General features: G+C 44.9%; 1 protein-coding gene across 1 annotated transcript in view; it reads left to right on the top strand.

The window, feature by feature from the left end:
• Nucleotides 1–270: 270 nt before the first annotated feature.
• Nucleotides 271–22,861, top strand: part of LOC130355966 (multidrug and toxin extrusion protein 2-like) — a 71,301-nt gene continuing 48,710 nt past the window's right edge. The window contains exons 1-4 of the mRNA XM_056556906.1: nt 271–641; nt 3,991–4,092; nt 7,847–7,915; nt 14,728–14,876. Of these exons, the coding sequence (XP_056412881.1) occupies nt 504–641; nt 3,991–4,092; nt 7,847–7,915; nt 14,728–14,876 (458 nt within the window). The 5' untranslated portion in view covers nt 271–503. The remainder of the gene's footprint in view (nt 642–3,990; nt 4,093–7,846; nt 7,916–14,727; nt 14,877–22,861) is intronic.

The following is a 22,861-nucleotide window of genomic DNA, read 5'->3' as shown; positions in this document are numbered from 1 at the left end:
AGCTTAGTGTCAGTAAGGTGGCAGGGTGTGATCAGAAGTGTAGAAATAAAGTGGCAGGCAGAGATAAAGTGCAGGGGGGGGGGGGGAATAAAGTGACAGGGGGGAATCAGAGGGTGGAAATAAAGGGGGGGGGAGGAGGATTAGAGGGGGAGCAAGGAGCATAGGGGGTTGATCAAGGGGGGGTAACAGCCCAATTTGTAATGCTGATAATGGTATCATGTTGTACATAGGACATGCAACTTAATATGTGCAATTGGCGGTACTGTGAGGGGTGTCCAGGGGGCACAGGCCTGAGCTGTGTAAGGGGCCCCAAAATCTCTGATGGCAGCCCTGGAGGTGACAAGTGCCATAACTCACAACCCCTTCTAGCCCCCACGTGCAGAGTACATGCAGCTCTCCCGGACCCCCGCACTCTCCCCTCCTCTCCAGTCAGTATATGGCGGGGCGGGGCCAGCGTGTGTCTCCTGTCACAGACCAACGGCACCGGGCACCGGAGCATAGTGATGGAAGACAGCGGAGCGGAGATGAGACCGGAGCGGCAGCCCTTGTCTAAGAACCCCGGCCGAAGACTGCTCCCCCGCCTGCTGCCGCCTCACTACTGGCTGGAGGTGAAGGAGCAGTGCAGCATGGCCGGGCCTGTGGTAAGAACGATACATGGTATATTGTGTGGCCTCAGCACTGCTACATCTTGTATGGAGAATATAAGTACCTTGTGACATCTCATATTCAGCAAATGAATGGGCTCAGTAATGAGTGAATGGATGGTATTACAAGGAGAATTCTGTTAGCCACTGTTCACACATCTTCTTCCAATATTGTGCGTCGTGCTGCGTTTCTCTTTCACATCACAAGTTTCCGTGTAGTGTAAAAGAGGTTTTACTAGGCATCTAAATGTTATGTGTTCTCTTCTACATTGTAATTCAATGTGTAATGTAATAAGCATCCTTTACTTGATACTATATGACAATGCCTAGGATTATTCTAGAGCATTCTTTCCCAACCAGTGTGCCTCCAGCTGTTGCAAAACTACAACTCCCAGCATGCCCGGACAGCCTTTGGCTGTCCGGGCATGCTGGGAGTTGTAGTTTTGCAACAGCTGGAGCCGCACTGGTTGGAAAACACTGTTCTGGATATTCTAATAATAAAGGAGTACTCTGGGATAAGAAAACATATCCAGGTCTTTGGCGAATTAGCGTGTTTTGACCACCGCATGACATGGCGGCCGACACGGCCCCTCATTACATCTCTATGGCAGAGCCGGAGACTGCCAAATGCAGCGCTCTGACTCTCCCATAGAGATGTATTGAGGGGGGCATGTTGGCTGTCATGTGGTGGTCAGACACGCCCCCTTTCCCGCTGACTGCTGGGGCCCCGTACGGGAGATTGTGGGGGCCCAACTAAAACCCAACTGACCACATTCAAAGTCAATAGGACCCATTGGGACCCTGCTGTGTCTATTGTGTCCGACCTGTCCAGGGTCTGTTTGGCACAAAAAAAAAGAAAACAGAACAGAATTGAACACTGATGTGAACCTAGCCTAATTAGAATTTTATTTAGAAGAGGGTTTTTTTCTATATTTTTATTATTATTATTATTATTATTTTTTACCGAAACCTAGCAGATCCTTTAGCTGCAGTGTCGGCCCCCCTGTGATTACGTTGTGTTGGTGCTATACAATATACCACCAAGGTGTCCCAAACGTTATTAATCATGGCATTTAAAGGAAAACTGTCAGCCTGTTCACACTAAACCCAATTCACTGGGTTATAGGGTGGGTGAACAGGATTCCATAGAGGGGTCACTTACTTATTTTCATCCACTGGCCAAGTTATGTGGCTCTAAAGTTCTGTTGCTGAATACATGAATTGCGCACTGGTAGTGGGGCCCCCACCGGTGTGAGGTGCAGAACTGCCCCCCATGCAATTTTGCATCAGCCCCTCCCCACAGCTAGCCGGAGATTTCCGAACATACAGCGAGGAGAGGGGGAAGGAGGAGCTGTGCAGGATGCAGTTCTGCACCTCCCTCAGCCCCATACACAGTTCCCTCTTCGCCCCTCCCGCAGGAGGACGTAGATTCCCACAGCCCCGCTCCTGGATGTAGATTTTGACAGCTGTGAAAATCTACCTCCAGGGGTCTGTGCAAGCGGTGCTGTGGGAATACCTCTCCTCTTGAGGAAGGTGAACAGCCCCGCTCATCCAGCCCCCTGGACATAGATTTTCACAATGGCTCCGTAAGTCACACAACCACACAAAGTAGATTTTTACAGCCCCCTGGACATAGACTTTCACAGCGGTCAAAATCTACGTCCAGGAGCGGGGACTGTGAAAATCCATGTCCTCCTAAGGGAGGTGCAGAATTGCGTCCTGCACAGCTCCGCCTTCTGTATGTTCAGAATTTTCCGGACAGCTGAGGGGAGGGGCCGACGCAAAATAGCATGGCCCCAGCGGTCGGACCCCCACGATCTCAAACTTATCCCCTATCCTTAGGATAGGGGATAAGTTTTTCACCACTGGACTACCCCTTTAAATAGTTAAATGATCATCAGAGTGGTCTCTGATGTTGGTCACTTCTGGTGGGTGTGGGTTGTAGAGTGAAATCTCACAGCACATAGCTGCTATGTCACTGCTGAGGGAGTTTATGCATATTTATTAGGATGTGTTCTTACTGGACCTGCACTTAAGGGCTAGGAAATGCCCCCAGTGCATCAACCATACTCATTTGCATACTTTTGCTCATATCTCCTAAATGGCGCTATGTAGACAGGAAAAGTAAAAACACAGTTGTGATCAGCATCACCCACACTATTACCTAGTACCATCAGGTTAATATGGACGACTCTGTTGTCAGATTCCATTTAAAGGGGTAGTCTGCTGCTAGACATCGTATCCCCTATCCAAAAGATAGGGGATAAGATGTCTGATCGTGCAGGTCCCACCGCTGGGGCCCCCGCCATCTCCCACAGCATCTGGCGTTCTAAACAAATGCTACACAGCTCAACACAGCTTCAAATCTGCGACATCACGAGGAAGAGTGGAGCAGTTGTCCATAGCAACCAATCATATTCTTAAAATTTTCAGAGACTTTTTAAAAATAAAAGAAGCAATCTGATTAGTTGCTATGGGCAACTACCCCACTCTTCCTCTACACCGGTTTTGCTTAAACTCCCCCACTGTACTTATGTCTTAGGGATAGACAGTATCAGGTCAAGTGTCTACATGCCTCTTTTACACTCCTGTGCTGTATATTACGTCATATATGTGAGTCATCTGACTAAAGTTCACAGAGATAGGTTGCTTTATAGCATTGTTGTGTGATTTTCAAGGACAACAGAGGAAACTCATTGACATCTGTATGTATGTATATTGCATCACACGTGTAGTGTAGCCATCTTCTGGTATTTGAACTTACATGTTTGTCTCATAGGACATTTCTTGACATAGAAACAGAGCAATACAAAATTTCACACTAAGGTTTGGGTCCCATGTAGGGAATACACTGCATATTTGGCTGTATATGTTCTGCAGCTGATTTTGCTTCCCATTGGTTTCAATGGGTAGGAAAATACGCAGCAGCGTATAGCGTATAAGCTACAAGGGACCCTACCCTAATTCTGTATGTAAACCTATGTGTGTATGTTTCAAATTTGCCTAGTAGTAGAAGAGATTGCAGCCAGATTAGGGGTCCCCTTGGTAAATAACATTTCTTGTGTGGGCCCTATTACTCCTTCCCTCATTATACATGCTGCTGGAGCTTAACTCATTCATCCTCCCACTTTTGATCTGGATGTATCATGGAGGTGGTTGTGTGCCATAACTTTGCACAAAATAATCTTACTGACTGATCAACATCCCTGAGACTCCGTACACCACCAGGAAAAGCATTATGTCCAGACTTCAGCAGCTAAGATGCTTCAGTGGCATGTAATGAGATATAGACAAGTCTTGAAAGTTTAATATTGCTCTGATTCTTTTTTTCTTAAATTTTTTCTAGTTCCTCTCACAAATAATGGTGTTCCTAATAAATATTGTGAGCTCCATATTCTGTGGTCATTTGGGCAAGATTGAGCTAGACGCTGTAACACTTGCTGTGGCTGTAAGTATTAGTAATAAAGCTTAAAACATCTCTGTCATTTAGAAAATCTTTTGACATGTCACTCATATCAAAACTTGTGATCGCTCGTGGTCTGATAGTGTGTAGACCCTAATTATCTCTAGACATCACTGGGAGAAATGCATGGCAGCCCTGCTAAATGCAATCGCCATCTATACTGGATGGGCTCCATATTGCTCTTCTGGGTGCTGTTCTCACTATTACTTAAAATAGGTCTGTACATTTGGTAGTAGCGTACCTGGTATTGTGGCTCTTTTGATTGTTGTGGGACAAGCTGCAATACGAGGTCTAGTTTGGCTTGCCAGGAACCGCCTCATGATCAACAGGGAGAACATATCCGCCCAGGACTGCCGCAGATTCATCCAGAGCCTGCTAAGAGACTATGCCATCTTGGACAGTCTGGACGCTGAGTGAAGACCCCTCTCCTTCTCCTTGTCCCCCTGAAGTTATTGCCCAGTAGTTGTGGACCTGTGATCCGCCCCCTCCCTACCCCCCATAGTCCCCGTGATCACGATAATGTCCGCCATTAACCTCTCAGATGCTGTGATCAATACAGATCACGGCATCTTAGGAAGTGCGTCACTTTAAATGGCTGATCTGATCGCCCGCAACACTGCCGAGGGATCAGATCAGCCAAGATGGTGGAGCGGCAGAGGTCCCCTCACCTGCCTCCGCCGCTCTCCCGTGGTCATCTGCTCTCATCTGCCTTCCAGCAGACCAGAGCAGAAGATCGCCTATAATACTGATCAGTGCAGCACTGAACAGTATTAGCAATCTGATGATCTCTATAAATAGTCCCCTATGGGGACTAAAAAAGTATAAAATAAATGTAAAAAAAAGTTTAAGCTGGGAGTTGGACTCCCACACTCTCCCATCAATAAGAAGTCCTTTAAAGCAGATTTTCTTCTTTTATTATGCCAAGTTCACCAGTTTGATAAATTTATCCTAATTTGCTCTACGGTCACCATCTTGTTAATGTATATATTATCCAATTAACACTACTTTGTGATTCTAGATTGTCAATTTAAAAACAAATGGATGACTATTTCTAATGATACAATTAAGTATAAACTGTTGAAGATATATAGAGCTTTATATGACATGTATAGATATTTTGGAATTTTGGTTACTGGTGGAAATCTGTTTTTAGTTGGTGGGAAGCTGCTTTTAGTTTGGAAATTTTACATATCCATAGAGTTTAAGTTAAAGGAAAACAGTCATCCTGTTCACCCACTCTAAACCCAATACACTGGGTTACAGTGTGCGTGAACAGGTTACCAATGAGGGGTCAATGAGTTAAATACGTACCTCTAGTCCTGAGCTGTGTCCCTCCGAAGATCCTCTTCTATCCCCGCTGAAATGCGCACAGGAGGCGGGCCCGCCGGGTGAATTTGAATATTCCTTGCCACTGGTCAGGTGAGCGCTTGTGCCTACTGTTCACCCACACTGTAACCCAGTGTATTGGGTTCTGTGTGGGTGAACAGGATGACAGTTTTCCTTTAATGGCCATTATAAAAGGAATGATCATAAGGTTTCCACTAGGACTGCAATGATTTATCAACGCTATCGATTAAAAGCGATAATAGAAATCCATTGTTGACAATTTCTGTTGTCGATTAATTACACACCAATTAGTTGTTAGGCAGAAATGTCATAATGCCAGCTGTAGATTCTCAAAATCATAGTGCAGGGAAGGAGGCTATGCCAGAAGCAGGTCGCAAACTAGCGATTACCTGTTTCGACGGCTCCCTGCTCAGACAGCAGTGACTGCTCGGCAACCCACTTGCTGGAGGCGGCTTGGCCCGGTATGCCACGGCCCGGCAGCAGCTCAGCCCGCATCCCACAGCCTGGTGGCAGCGGGGGCTTCTGGAATTGACATGTAAAGAAGCTGCTGTCACGGCAGTGTCATGCTAAATCTACTTTTATTTTAAGAGCCAAGTCACCCAAGTGCAAGTTAAGTGTCTGCTGAGTAAAATATGCAATGTATTTCCTGCTGTACTTTGACACATTGTTATAATGATGATATCAGACCTATTAGAACTGTTATATACATAGTCATGGCAGTAAATGTTGGCACTCCTAAAATTTTTCAAGAAAATGAAGTATTTCTCACAGAAAAGGATTGCAGTAACATATGTTTTGCTATACACATGTTTATTCCCTTTGTGTGTATTGGAACTAAACCAAAATGGGAGGAAAAAAAAGCTAACTGGACATAATGTCACACCAAACTCCAAAAATGAGCTGGACAAAATGATTGTAAATTATACTCCCTTACCTTAATATTTGGTTGCACACCCTTTGGAAAAGATAACTGAAATCAGTCACTTTCTGAAACCATCAATAAGCTTCTTACACCTCTCAGCCGAAGGTTGGACCACTCTTCCTTTGCAAACTGCTCCAGGTCTCTCTTATTGGAAAGGCGCCTTTTCCCAACAGCAATTTTAAGATCTCTCCACAGGTGTTCAATGGGATTTAGATCTGGACTCATTGCTGGCAACTTCAGAACACTCCAGCGCTTTGTTGCCATCCATTTCTGGGTGGTTTTTGACTTATGTTTGGGGTCATTGTCCTGCTGGAAGACCCAAGATCTCGGACGCAAACTCAGCTTTCTGACACTGGGCTGTACAGTGCGACCCAAAATCCGTTGGTAATCCTCAGATTTCACATTGCCTTGCTCACAGTTAAGGCACCCAGAGCCAGAGGCAACAAAACAACCCCAAAACATCATTGAACCTCTACCCTGTTTCACTGTTGGTACTTTGTTCTTTTCTTTGTAGATCTCATTCCGTTTTCGGTAAACAGTAGAATTATGTGCTTTACCAAAAAGCTCTATCTTGGTCTCATCTGTCCACAAGATGTTTTCCCAGAAGGATTTTGGCTTACTCAAGTTCATTTTGGCAAAATGTAGTCTTGCTTTTTTATGTCTCTGTGTCAGCAGTGGGGTCCTCTTGGGTCTCCTTCCATAGCGTTTCATTTCATTTAAATGTCGACGGATAGTTTGCACTGACAATGATGCTCCCTGAGCCTGCAGGACAGCTTGAATATCTTTGGAACTTGTTTGGGGCTGCTTATCCACCATCAGGACTATCCTGCGTTGACACCTTTTATCAATTTTTCTCTTCCGTCTACACCCAGGGAGATTAGTTACAGTACCATAGGTTGCAAATGTTGTGCACTGTGGACAAAGGCAAATCTAGATCTCTGGAGATTGTTGATATTTTTCCCCAATTTTGGCTTTCAAATCCTCAGACAGTTCTCTTCTCTTTTTGTTGTCCATGCCTGGTGTGGCACACACAGACACACAATGCCAAGACTAAGTGAACTTCTCTCCTTTTTATCTGCTTTCAAGTGTGATTTTTATATTGCCCACACCTGTTACTTGCCCCAGGTGAGTTTAAAGGAGCATCACATGCTTGAAACAATCTTATTTTTCCATAATTTTGAAAGGTGCCAATAATTTTGTCCAACTCATTTTTGGAGTTTGGTGTGACATTATGTCCAATTATCTTTTTTTCCTCCCTTTTTTGGTTTAGTTCAAATACACACAAAGGGAATAAACATGTGTATAGCCAAACATGTGTTACTGCAATCCTTTTCTGTTAGAAATACTTAATTTTCTTGAAAAATTTCAGGGGTGCCAACATTTACTGCCATGACTGTATATATATTTATGTAATCAGTATAAAACTTTAGGATGCTGTTATATTAAACTAACTTTACCATCTTTTAACAGGTTATAAATGTAACTGGTATATCTGTGGGCTCTGGTTTAGCCTCCACTTGTGATACCCTCATGTCTCAGGTATGTGATTGGCAAAAATTATAGATTGATAATTCTGGGCCAAATTATATTAGAATGGTGCATAGCTCTTTATTAAGTGATTGGTAGTCTTTCTTTAAATAGAAACTTGGTGAAATATTTGTGGAAAAAAAACTTGGGTAAAAAAGTTGGGTAAAAAGTTCCTGTCGATAAGGGAAACATTTTTAAAACCAAGATAACCCCTTAAAACTCTTGGCGCCATCCACTGTAAATTTAGGGACTTGGGGATGCGTAACCATAATAGGTCGTTATTTCAACCAGAGACCTTTAAAAAAAATTCTGGGTCAGCTACCTCGCTAAAGCAATTAGGACTTGCCAGTGGCATGGCCTAATACGATGCCAGTCAGCATCACATTGATGGGCATAATACAGTGCAATACTAAAGTACTGCAGTTAAAGTGCGAGCTGATCAGCTACCACCGGACCATCCTCCCAAAACCAACGCATGGCAGGTGTATGGCAGCACCGAATGCAGAAACAAGGAAGAAATGCCAGCGAGGTATAGCGGATCCCAGATTTATTAAATGGATAAAAACAGGAACGGTAAATACAAGGTTACGCGTTTCAGGCGTGTAACAGAACGCCCTTAGTCATACATAGTTACATACGCGTAACCCTGTATTTACCGTTCCTGTTTTTATCCATTTAATAAATCTGGGATCCGCTATACCTCGCTGGCATTTCTTCCTTGTTTCTAAAGTACTGCAGTGTATTATAGAATTACATTTTCAGTTGTTATCATCACAACCTAACTAATAAAATTATCACCTTAACCTTCATGGTGAATGGAAAAAAATTTAAAGATAATGCCAGATTTACTACTTACCCTGCCCACCAAATAACGGAATAAAAGGTGGTCAGAAAGTCATATATATTTCTTTCAGTTAAAAATCCATCTTAAAATATTTTTCTTTAGTTGTTAGTTGCATGTAACATACGGAACTGACATCCTCCTATACCTTTTTATATCTTGGGAAGGCTGTATTTTAGTGATAAGCTAACTGTCACATGAGTACAAAGTATCTCTACATTTATTCATCTGGGCTCAATAGGGTCATCTGTAACATCACATGAAATACTATGTCTTTAGGGTATGTAAAACTGAACTTCTTTTAGAACTGTTATAGAGCTTATAGCTCTTATTGTCTTTCAGATGAAAGGGAACATGATTTTATGAATACAGTCACATTACTAAAGATGGTGTGTGCTGTATTATTTTTAGGGTATGCTTGCATGGGCTAATGCCCTGTGGATTTTCCATCCTGGTTTTTCCACACTGGCAAATCTACAGCAAATCCACACCACAATTTGCATGGTTTGATGAGAATTGTCCAATACAGGGAGGGGGTTTGAAATCCATTGTGTATTCAACCCATGTGAACATATTGTTAAATTTGACTTTCTTTTTGCATTAGTGTTTGGTATTTGTATTTATTAGGATAATTATATTTTTGCTTTTTAAATTAGTTTTTTTTACTGGAATACCCCTTTAAAGGGGTACTCCCGTGGAAAACTTTTTTTTTAAATCAACTGGTGCCAGAAAGTGAAACAGTTTTGTAAATTACTTCTATTAAAAAATCTTAATCCTTCCAGTACTTCTTAGCTGCTGAATACTACAGAGAAAATGGTTTTCTTTTTGGAACACAACTCTCTCTGCTTACATCATGACCACAGTGCTCTCTGCTGACATCTCTGTCCATTTTGGGAACTGTCCAGAGTAGAAGAAAATCCCCATAGCAAACATATGCTGCTCTCGACAGTTCCTAAAATCTACAGAGATGTCAGCAGAGAGCACTTTGGTCATGATGTCAGCAGAGAGCACTGTGTTCCAAAAAGAAAACCATTACCAACCAAGTACTGGAAGGATTAAGATTTTTTAATAGAAGTAATTTACAAATCTGTTCAACTTTCTGGCACCAGTTGATAATAAAAAAAAAAAAAGTTTTCCACGGTAGTACCCCTTTAATAAATACTATTTTTTTTCATATCAACTGTCTCCAGAAAGTCAAACAGATTTGTAAATTGCTTCTATTAAAAAATCTTAATCCTACCAGTACTTAACAGCTGCTGAAGTTGAGTTGTTCTTTTCTGTCTGACAACAGTGCTCTCTGCTGACAACTGCTGTCTGACTCAGGAACTGTCAGAGTAGGAGCAAATCCCCATAGCAAACCTCTCCTGCTCTGGACAATTCCTGATATGGACATAGGTGTCAGTAGAGAGCACTTTTGTCAGACAAAAGAACAACTCAACTTCAGCAGCTGATAAGTACTGGAAGAATTAAGATTTTTTTAATAGAAGTAATTTACAAATCTGTTTTTACCTTTCTGGAGCCAGTTGATATGAAAAAAAAAAAATATTTTTGCACTGGAATACCCCTTTAACCTCTTCAGGACCCATGACGTATGCATACGCCATCACACCCTGGGTCTTAAGGACCCATGACGTATGCATACGTCATGGCGTTTTCCGGTCTCTGCCGCTCGCCGGGCAGAGATCGGAACCGGATGCCTGCTGAAATCCTTCAGCAGGCATCCAGGGCAAACGCCGAGGGGGGCCATGTAGGCCCCCCATGTCGGCGATCGCCGCAAATCGCAAGGGAAATCGCCCTTGCGATCTGCGGCGACACCGGGCTGATCGGGTCTCTGGGACCCGACCACCCGGTAATTTCGCATGATCCCGGCTGTCACAGACAGCCAGGACCATGCTAACGTATAGGAGCGAGGTGGCAAGCCGGCCACCTCCTCCTATACCCTGCGATCTGTCGGTTAGTTAACCGACCAATGGCAGGAGGGGGGGTGGTTACTTCCTCCCGTCCTGCCCGGGCCCTTGAAGTCCGGAGAGGACGGGAGGAAGACCGGAGGACGCGGCGGGGGACGGGGGAGTGCTGGGGACCGGCCCCGGTACTTACCTCGTCCCTGAAGATCCGGATCCCGGCGAGGAAGATGGCGGCGGCGGCGACAGGTGAGTAGATCTTCAGCCGCGGTCGGGCCCTTTACAGCAATGCACGTCGCCGTAAAGCGACATGCATTGCTGTATTGGGACCCTGTATACTACAACTCCCAGCATGCCCAGACAGCCCTTGGCGTCTGGGCATGCTGGGAGTTGCAGTTTTGCAACATCTGGAGGTCCACAGTTTGGAGACCACTGTGCCCTTCCAGATGTTGCAAAACTACACATCCTCAGCATGCCCTTACTGTCCAGGCATGCTGGGAGTTGTAGTTCTGTAACATCTGGCCCTTCAGATGTTGCAGAACTACCCAGCATGCCTGGACAGTTTTGGCATACTGGGAGTTGTAGCTTTGCAACATCTGGAAGGGTACAGATTGGGAACCACTGTATTAGCGGTCTGCAAACTGTAGTCCTCCAGATGTTACAAAACTACAACTCCCAGCATGCTGGGAGTTGTAGTTCGGCAACATCTGGCTCTAAAGATGTTGCCGAACTACTACTCCCAGCATGCCTGAGAATGTTTGGGAGTTCTGGTTTTGCAACAGCTGGAGGCACACTGGTTGGGAAACATTGTTTCCTAACTCAGTGTTTCCCAACCCGTGTGCCTCCAGCTGTTGCAAAACCACAACTCCCAAACATTCTCAGGCATGCTGGGAGTAGTAGTTTTGCAACAGCTGGAGGTCCCCCCCCCTGTGAATGTACAGGGTACATTCACATGGGCAGGGGGCTTACAGTGAGTATCGGGCTGCAAGTTTGCGATGCAGCAAATTTTGCGCGGCAGCTCAAACTCGCTGTAACCCCCCGCCCGTGTGACTGTACCCTAAAAACACTACACTACACTACCACAAAATAAAATAAAATAAAAAGTAAAAAACACTACATATACACATACCCCTACACAGCCCCCCTCCCCTCCCAATAAAAATGAAAAACGCCTGGTGCGCCACGGTTTCCAAAATGGAGCCTCCAGCTGTTGCAAAACAACAACTCCCAGTATTGCCAGACAGCCGTTGACTGTCTAGGCATGCTGGGAGTTTTGCAACAGCTGGAGGCACCCTGTTTGGGAATCACTGGCGTAGAATACCCCTATGTCCACCCCTATGCAAATCCCTAATTCAGCCCTCAAATGCGCATGGCGCTCTCACTTCGGAGCCCTGTCGTATTTCAAGGCAACAGTTTAGGGCCACATATGGGGTATCGCCGTACTCGGGAGAAATTGACTAACAAATCTTGGGGGTCTTTTTCTCCTTTCACCCCTTATGAAAAGGTGAAGTTGGGGTCTACACCAGCATGTTAGTGTAAAAAAATAAACTTTTTACACTAACATGCTGGTGTTGCCCTATACTTTTCATTTTGACAAGAGGTAAAGGGGAAAAAAGCCCCCCAAAATTTGTAACGCAATTTCTCCCGACTACGGAGATACCCCATATGTAGGCGTAAAGTGTTCTGGGGGCGCACAACAAGGCCCAGAAGGGAGAGTGCGTCATGTACATTTGAGGTGATTTGCACAGGGGTGGCTGATTGTTACAGCGGTTTTGACAAACGCAAAAAAAAAAAAACCCCACATGTGACCTCATTTCGGAAACTACACCCCTCACGGAATGTAATGAGGGGTGCAGTGAGAATTTACACCCCACAGGTGTCTGACAGATCTTTGGAAGAGTGGGCTGTGCAAATTAAAAATGTTGTACAGCCCACTGTTCCAAAGATATGACAGACACCAGTGGGGGGTAAATGCTCATTTTATGCCTTGTTACGTTCCTCAAGGGGTCTAGTTTCCAAAATGGTATGCCATGTGGGGGTTATTTTGCTGTTCTGGCACCATAGGGGCTTCCTAAATGCGACATGCCCCCCGAGCAAAATTTGCTCTCAAAAAGCCAAATATGACTCCTTCTCTTCTGAGCATTGTAGTTCGCCCGTAGTGCACTTCAGGTCAACTTATGGGGTACCTCCATACTCAGAAGAGATGTGGTTACAAATTTTGGGGGGTATTTTCTGCTATTAACCCTTGCAAAAACGTGAAATTTGGGGGGAAACACACATTTTAGTGAAATTTTATTTTTATTTTTTTACATATGCAAAAGTCGTGAAACCCCTGTGGGGTATTAAGGCTCACTTTATTCCTTGTTACGTACCTCAAGGGGTCTAGTTTCCAAAATGGTATGCCATGTGGCGGATTTTTGCTGTTCTGGCACCATAGGGGCTTCCTAAATGCAACATGCCCCCCAAAAACCATTTTAAAAAAACGTACTCTCCAAAATCCCCTTGTCGCTCCTTCGCTTCTGAGCCCTCTACTGCGCCCGCCGAACACTTTACATAGACATATGAGGTATGTGCTTACTCGAGAGAAATTGGGCTACAAATATAAGTATACATTTTCTCCTTTTTCCCCTTGTAAAAATTCAAAAATTGGGTTTACAAGAACATGCGAGTGTAAAAAATGGAGATTGTGAATTTTCTCCTTCACTTTGCTGTTATTCCTGTGAAACACCTAAAGGGTTAAAACGCGGACTGAATGTCATTTTGAATACTTTGGGGGGTGCAGTTTTTATAATGGGGTCATTTGTGGGGTATTTCTAATATGAAGACCCTTCAAATCCACTTCAAACCTGAACTGGTCCCTGAAAAATTGTGAGTTTGGAAATTTTGTGAAAAATTGGAAAATTACTGCTGAACTTTGAAGCCCTCTGGTGTCTTCCAAAAGTAAAAACACATACATTTTATGATGCAAACATAAAGTAGACATATTGTATATGTGAATAAAAAAAAAATTATTTGGAATATCCATTTTCCTTACAAGCAGAGAGCTTCAAAGTTAAAAAAAAATGCAAAATTTTCAAATTTTTCATAAAATTTTGGGATTTTTCACCAAGGAAGGATGCAAGTTATCACAAAATTTTACCACTATGTTAAAGTAGAATATGTCACGAAAAAACAATCTCGGAATCAGATTGATAACTAAAAGCATTCCAGAGTTATTAATGTTTAAAGTGACAGTGGTCAGAATTGCAAAAAATGCCCGGGTCCTGAGGTGTAAAATGGCTGGGTCCTTAAGGGGTTAAGCATTTTGTTGTGTAGAATATAATAAATTCCCCAGAGATGCGACGATGATAATTAATGATGTGACAATAATGATTAAAAATAAAGCAGTATTCTGGCAAGGTTTGTGCCAAAAAAAAAACACATTCTGTGCATCTCATATATCTGTATTATCATCACACGGTGCAGACTATTTGAAAATGTGTGCTGTTCCACTTATTTTTTTTTTATAAATCTAAAACACAAAAAAAGCAGATTTGGTTTTTAATATTTCCCACAGTATGTATATACGGAGCAATTTCATCCACCATATATATATATATATATATATATATATATATATATATATATATTTATAGGCACGTACAGTATTGTGAACCATTCTTATCACATTTTTGTGTATGTTACTGGCATACATTGCAATACTAGCAAAACCCCACCAAAAACATATTCTTATGACACATGAATTTAAGTTGAGTCAGGCAGTGTCCCTCATTTATTAATAAATCACATGTGTTAACATTTTGGATAAATAGCAGAAAATGACAACTTTCTCTAAAAAAAGAAAGTACATTTTGGTACATGTTTGGTACACAACAATAATAAATAGTGAAATGCATTTCCCCATACTTTTTCATCTACTATTTATACAGAACTACAATAATAACCAATTGCTAATAAGTAAAGTAAACAGAATGTATAAAAACAAAAATAGATGGTATAGTTTTGTACAGTTTAAATAAATAAAAAATGTTTCCATCCTTAGTTTAACATCATTATGGTTCTTTCTTTCTGTTAACTTATAGACCTATGGAGGAAAAAACTTAAAGCATGTGGGAACAATACTACAGAGAGGGATTCTTATCTTGTTTCTCTGTTGTTTCCCATGCTGGGCCTTATTTATCAACACAGAACAGTTGCTGCTGCTGTGTAGACAGAATCCAGATGTTGCCAGGTGAGCATTTTATTGAAGGGGTTGTCCAATGGAATTATTGTCTCCAAGCTTATTGTCGGGGACAATAAAAAAATAATTCAACCGGACAACCTCTTTTTGGTTATATGTTATATGTTGTATGTTTCTAGGTTCACATCTTCACCGGAGCTCTGTTTGGGAGGCCTGTCACACTAGGGCTGGGCGGTATACCGGTTCATACCGAATACCAAATTTTTTGTTGTGCACGATAGGAATTTTTTCCCATACCGCAGTACCTTTTTGGCCCCTCCCCCTCGGGAATGAATGAATTACCATCCCAGCGCTACGCTGTCCCCACATCGGGGAACTAATCATATGTGACCCGTGAGCGCTGTTCTTCTCCCCCCGCCAATTAATTATTTGCCCAGTGCTGCGCTGTCCCCATCAGGGAACTAATCACATGTCACCCGCAAGCGCTGCTCTCCTCGTCCTCCTGTTTGTTGCGGCCGCTGGCACTGACACACTATACCAGTGGTCTCCAACCTCCAGTTGTTGCAAAACTACAACTCCCAGCATGCCCGGACAGCCGTTGGCTGTCCGGGCATGCTGGGAGTTGTAGTTTTGCAACATCTAAAGGTCCGCAGGTTGAAGACCACTGCTTTATACTGTATCCCTATGCCCGGGCTGCAAAAGGTAAACAATATAAACTTTAACTCACCTTCCCCGCCGGTCAGGACTTGCTTCCTGGGGACGGGAACGTCGGACAGCCGTCAGCCTATCACCGGCCGCAGCGATGTTCCGCCTCAGCCGGTGATAGGTTGAGTGCGCTGTCATGTAAGAAGCCGGCTTCTTACATGACAGTGGGCTCAGCCTATCAACGGCCGCTGATAGGCTGACAGCTGTCCGACGTTCATGTCCCCAGGAAGAGCGTAAAGCCAACGTAGGAACATGCGTTAAAGTTTATTTTTGTTTACCTTTTGCAGCCTGGGCATAGGGATACAGTATAGAGTGTCAGCGCCGGCGGCCGCAACAAACAGGAGGACGAGGAGAGCAGCGATTGCGGGTGACGTGAGTAGTACCCCGATGGAGACAGCGAAGCGCTCGGCTAATAATTCATTTGGGGGGGGGGGGGATACTGTTATATACCGTGGAAGCGCCATAAGTTGCAAAAATACTGCGATACACATATTTTGCCATACCGCCCAGCCCTACGTCACACACTCCATTTCTGACTGTCAGGATCCGGACTGGTATGCAGAGAGGACACTGGAGGTGGATCCTCTGTGTCAGTGAGGTGATGGCGTGGGCCGTACCAGGGGAACGGAATCTAAGGAGTTACTGCTTTTTTTACCAGAGCCCGCTGCAAAGCGGGATGGACTTTCAGCGGCAGGTAACCCCCAGGTCGTTCCACCCGATAGCGACTCAACCTCACTGACAGCTGAGTCAGGCGCAGTACACAAGGATAAGGCAAGAGCAAGGTCGGACGTAGCAGAAGGTTCGTAGTCAGGGGCAACAGCAGAAGGTCTGGGTACACAGGCTTGGGAACACACTATAACGCTTTCTCAGGGCACAAGGCAACAAGATCCGGCAAAGACAGGAAGGGGAAGTGGGTTTTTATATGAATTGAAGGTGTAGGTACTGATTGGGCCAGGCACCAATTAATGGTGCACTGGCCCTTTAAATTTCAGAGAGCCAGCACGTGCGCGCCCTAGAGAGCGGGGCCGCACGCGCCGGGACAGAACAGCAGGAGAACGGAGCAGGTGAGGTGTTTGGGATGCGACCCGCGGGCGGGCGTGTCCCGCTACGCGGATCGCATCCCCGCCGGTGATAACAGTGCATCGCTCCCGGTCAGCGTGTCTGACCGGGGCGCTGCACGCAGAAGAACGCCGCGAGCGCTCCGGGGAGGAGCAGGGACCCGGAGCGCTCGGCGTAACACTGACTGGTCTAGATTATCCATTACACTACAGACACCAACCAGTCGTGATGGATACATTGACTAATGGGGTTCATCTGGATTCTGTCTGGTGTCCATTTATTAGCAGTATCTGAAAAAGAAAAAATTATTGTTCACAGTATTTTTTTTCTCTACTCATGTCTCGCTATTTCAAAGGTTCTCTGAACTAAGCTCTCCAAACGGAGCTCTGACGCAATTGTGATCCTAGCCTTAGAAATAAAATCTTCCAGCCTTAGAAATAAAATCTTCCAGCCGAGAATTTTTTTAATTTTTTTTAATGAATTGGTATGGAGTATTTGAACTCTGACTAGATAATAAAAAACATCTCCTTTAAAAAGGGAACTATACGAATTAATGAGCTTTTACAGCAATTTCATGCAACCACAATATTTTTTTCAATGATTTAGAAACAGTCATAGAAAAAACAGTGATTAACCCCTTAAGGACCCTTGACGTACGCGTACGTCATGACACCTTGGTACTTAAGGACCCATGACGTATGCGTACGTCATGGAGAATTCTGGTCCCCGCTGCGCGCCGGGCGGGGATCGGACCGGGATGCCTGCTGAAATCATTCAGCAGGCATCCCGTGCAAATGTCCAGGGGGGTCATGACCCCCCCATGTCGGCGATCGCTGTAAATCGCAGGTGAATTCACACTTGCGATTTGCGCGATTATGGGTCTCTGGTGACCCGGTGACCTGGAAAATAAGGGGGATCAGGGTTGTACAAGACACCTACAATCTCCCTGAAGGGATAGGAGCGAGGTGGCAGGGGTGCCACCCCTCCTATCCCTGCTATTGGTCGTCAAGAAGCGACGATCAATAGCAGATTGGGGGCAGGGGGGTTAGCTTTCCCCGTTCTGCCCACCCACAATAGGGGAGGCAGGATGGGGAAACCGACAGGGACCGGCACCGAAGATCCACCATCTGATGGCAGCGGGTGACGGGGAACGTCGTGTGGCGACGTCGTGCGGCTGGCTCCCTGGATCCTACGGAAGCTGGTGAGTTGCCTAGCAACATCTAGAGGGCTACAGTTTGAGACCACTATACAGTGGTCTCTAAACTGTAACCCTCCAGCTATTTGCTGTGTGGGCATGCTGGGATTTGCAGTTTTGCAACAGCTGGAGGGCTAAAGTTTGGAGATCACTGTGCAGTGATCTCTAAACTGTGGCCCTCTAGATCTTGCAGAACTACTCGTAGCATGCCCACACATCAGTTTGCTGTCTGGACATGCTGGGATTTGTAGTTTTGCAACATCTGGAGGGCCACAGTTTGGAGATCACTGTGCAGTAGTCACTAAACTGTAGCCCTCCAGATGTTGCAAAACTGCAAATCCCAGCATGCCCAAACAGCTGTCTCGACAGGAAAGAGTAGGAGATGGAAGCTGGAATCGCGCTGTCTCAGACTCGGACAATTCGGGATACAGGTAAGTTGCTTTATTTAAAACATACACAACGCATTTCAAAACACTCAGGTTTTTTTCATCAGGCGTGATCAAACAGAGTTTCAAACTGACATTTATACAGGATATAGTCATGACGTCACCGACACGTGACAAAAATTCCTTGTAAAACAAACATGGAAAAAACACATGCAAAAAAGAAAAGAAGATTACAAAAAAGAAAAGAAGCAAACATGACCCATATATAATATTTATATAAATACATTGCAAGGTATAAAAAACATTCATATATATAAATATTTTATTAAAAAAACTTTTTTATAATAATTTTTTTTGTAGTTTTTTCGATTTGTTCATTTAATCCATATGGCCATAAAGAATTTAGATTAAAGATTCAAAAAGACTCTCTATTAATGAGTCTTTGCTATCTATTAATTATATTATCAGGGATAATATGGTCACTGTAAGACATTGGGGCTCACTGGCATGAATTATAGCAATGTGCCTAGACACACTATGTTGCATAAATTTATTTTGAATGTTGGAACGATGTTTGTTCATTCTCATTCTCAATGTCTGAATAGTATGTCCAACGTATTGGATTCCACATATACACAAGATACACCACATATGTGGAAGAACAATCATGTCTTCCTTTAGTGGAAAAAATCTCACCTGTTGAAAACAAATTAAATATGGAAGTATCTTTTTTGGAAATCCCGGAGCAACAAAGACAGCGAGAGTGTCCACATTTAAAAGTGCCATTACAAAATGGGGGTATATTTTTAGTAGTATTCATATTACTACCTCCGATCGACCCGGAGCCAGATGATTTTTCAATGTGCGAACCCTCCGGTAATCAACGGTTTATTTGGAATTTTTTGTTTAAGAATAGGGTCATTCAGTAATATCGATCAATGTCTTTTAAAAATATTCTGGATCTGCATTGTGGAGCTATTGAAATTAGTAATAAAATTAAACCTCCTGGGGGCGCATGCGCGCGGCTCACTGAGGAAGTCGCATCTCATGTGAGCTCCGTGCCGGCTGTGCACTTACCGCTATTTTCAGCGCCTTAACACGGCTCCTCAGCTAATCCAAGCTCACCGAGGATACCATGAGTGTCTCCCGATCCTCTAGGAGGAAACTCCAGAACCTTTCCCACGGCCTTTCTCAATCTATTCCTGACCTGTTCAGAACCGGGGCGAAATCCAAGATGGCCGCCGCGAGCTCCCTTATGTCGGAGAAGAACTCTGAGGACGAGGCCCTGCCTCCACCAGATGACCTCACGCCGACAGCTCTGTACCGCAATATACAGAAGATGTTTAAGGCCGAGCTTTTGCAGGCGGTAGCCACGTTCTCGTCACAGATCCAGGAGCTGACTCAGCGGGTGGCGGATAACGAGGCGAAAATAGATGAACTGGCGGATGCGGTGGATGTGGATTGGCGGGACTTGGACGAACAGGCAGATAAGATGGCGGCCCTGGAATACAAGCTGGAAGACCTAGAGAACAGGTCACGGAGGGCTAACTTGTGACTGAGGGGACTACCGGAGTCGGTTACGGACTTCACCAAGGTACTTACCGATCTGTTTTCTGAGTTGGCGCCCCAGCTCGAACCTGAACTGCTGAGATTTGACAGGATCCATAGGGCTCTGGCTAGGCCCAAAAACGCTGAGCTACCAAGGGACATTGTCCTAAAATTGCATTATCCGGAGGTGCGGGATGTGCTGCTGCTTGCTGCCCGTGATTTGGCGGTTTTGCCGGGCCTGCCGCCCACTGCAAAGCTCTACTCCGATCTCGCTCCCTCCACACTCGCACGTCGCTGGGAGTTCAGACCCATAACATTAGCGCTTATCCAGAGGAAGGTGAAATATAGGTGGGGGTTCCCTTTCTCCCTCTCCTTTCAACTAAATGGCCGTTCCTACCTGCTCCGCACTCTGAAAGAAGCGCTTGTGGCCCTGAAAGCCGAAAACATCCAGCCCGTGGATCAGCCGCCGCTCCCACAGAGGGTCCGCCGTCCCACTCGTACCTGGACTCCGGTGACCAGGCCTGCCAAGCCTAAGAAGCACACCTGACCTAAGAACATTTACCTGAGTGACCGGACTGCAATTGCTTGCCCTGTGAGCCTCGTGGTCTGATCCAACTGACAAGGTGCCATTCATGTATGTTTCCTGTATTCTTTGCCTCACTGTCTGAACTATGCATCTGAACTTTTTTGCCTGGGATGGGACTTGGACCTATGCGCAGATGGTGGCGCATAGTCCGGAATAGTGTGACCTCACCACCCCTACAGGGGACTTGGAAGTGTGATGGGTCCCGGACGGACCGGACCCGTACTTCCCACTTGGACTTGTTTTATTGTTTGTCTGTTTGGTTTGTGTTTTGTTGTCTGTCTTTTTCTTGTTTCCAGGTCTTATCGGAGGAATGCCTGTTTATATGGACATTTACTGACCGTGGTGGGTGATGTTTTGCATTATTGTTCTGTTTATCTATGGGATCCTGTCCTGACCTCCCCTTGCATATTGCTGATTGGTCACAATGTGTAGGGTTATATCACATAATGTGAGGGGCTTTAATTCCCCCCACAAACGTAGTAAATCATTTAGAAACTATGCAAAGCTGCGCCCTGATATTATATGCCTCCAAGAGTCTCACTTCACCCCTGCCTCCCACCCGAGGTTTTTTCATAGATCGTACAAACGTTACTTCCTGTCCACCTTCCCTTCTAAGAGTAGAGGTGTCATTACTTTTCTTAATGACGCACTGCCGTTCGATGTGAGTACTATAACCACTGATCCTGATAGCCAATGTGTGATACTGCAAGGGACATTGTATGATAAACAGTTATGTGTCGTTAACTCATATGCACCCACTACTGACCCTATTTCTTTTTTTAGTACATTATGTTCGCTGCTCGGTTCCATGAGATACGACTGGCTGATTTGGGCAGGTGATTTTAACTTTGTGTACCACAGTGACTTGGATCGCTCCCATACCGCCCCGCTTCGTAGATCCGGGATCTGGCAGCGACAGGTACAGGGGCTATTCAGTGACACGCACATAGCAGATGTTTGGCGAGAACACAATGGGAGAGCGAGGGGCTATACCTATTACTCTCAATCCCAGCACACGTATACACGCATTGATTGGATATTGGCTAACACACCTCTGCTACCCTCCCTGCTGTATGCGAGACATGTGCCCTGTGCCTGGTGGGACCATGATGTAGTACTTGCAGTGTTCCATTTAGCTAAGCCTTCCACAGTCCCTCTCCGCTGGAGGCTAAATGAGTCCTTACTTACCATTCCCAGGGTGAGTGCACAGTTAGATACTGAGCTGTCTGATTACTTTCATGTTAACTCAGGGTCAACAAGTGGGCCGTATTGGCTGTGGCTGGCCCATAAGTCCTATATGCGGGGTCGGATTATATCTATAGCCACGGGTCTTAAAAAAGACCGCTCAGCGACTAGGGTTGCTTTAGAAGCTAAATTGCTCCGCCTGACCTATGCTCATCAGTTGTCCCCCTCTATGTTTCTGTATGCTGAGATTAGGCACACTAGGGTGCAGCTGGATGCATTGCTCTCTGTTGAGGTGGACAAAGCTATCAGATGGACTCGGTCCTCTTATTATAGGTATGCAAATAAACCAGACCGCCTGTTGGCGTCAATGTTACGTAATACTACCTCCTATAATAGAGTGCATGCGGTGCGACTTCGCCCTGGTGTGACTACCTCTAACCCGGACTTGGTGTACTCTGCTTTCCACTCCTTTTACTCCTCTTTGTATTCTCCCCCACCTGATTCTTCTACCTCTATCCCTTCGGTTTCCTCCTACCTTGCTTCCTTGGCTCTTCCTACCTTGGATTCTGACGCCCTGGAGATTATGAATGGCCCATTTACTGCTGAGGAGGTGGAAGATGCGATTAAACATCTTAAGAATGGCAAGTCACCCGGGCCGGATGGTTTTTCGACCGCATACTATAAAAAATTTGCTAAACACTTAATCCCCCATCTGGTGGCCTTGTTTAATTCTATGAGAACCCCTGCCCCACTCCCCAGTGAATTTTTGGATGCCCATATTACGGTGCTGCCTAAGCCACATAGAGACCCCTTGCAACCTGCTAATTACCGGCCAATCACCCTTTTAAATATAGATACTAAATTGCTGACGTCCATTTTGGCTGCCCGGCTGAATAGGTTCTTGCCCTCCCTGGTCCATTCCTACCAGGTGGGTTTTGTCCCGGGGATACAGGCTCCAGATAATGTGCGCAAAATTATTAACCTGATCCATTGGTCCACCACTTCTAGGACCCCCATGCTAGCGCTGGCCTTGGATATTGAAAAGGCCTTCGATAGTGTGACATGGCCTTACTTGTTTTCTGTACTTCATACTTTCGGCTTTACGGGATCTTTCATAACAGTATTGCGTCATCTATACTCTTCCCCCAGGGCTTTCCTCAAAATTCCGTCCACCACTCCTGCGCCCCTGGAAATACGGAGAGGCACCCGTCAAGGTTGCCCGTTGTCTCCTGCATTGTTTGCCCTGGCCATGGAGCCACTGGCGGCCCATATAAGATCCAATGCCAATATTAGGGGCGTGGGGGTGGGGGACAAGGAATACAAATGCAATCTATTTGCAGATTATTTTTTACTCACCTTGACCAGTCCACTA

The sequence above is a fragment of the Hyla sarda genome, chromosome 2 (genome assembly GCF_029499605.1).
Source record: "Hyla sarda isolate aHylSar1 chromosome 2, aHylSar1.hap1, whole genome shotgun sequence".
NCBI classification, from domain to species: Eukaryota; Metazoa; Chordata; class Amphibia; order Anura; family Hylidae; genus Hyla; species Hyla sarda.
This window is presented reverse-complemented; position numbering and strand designations above follow the sequence as displayed.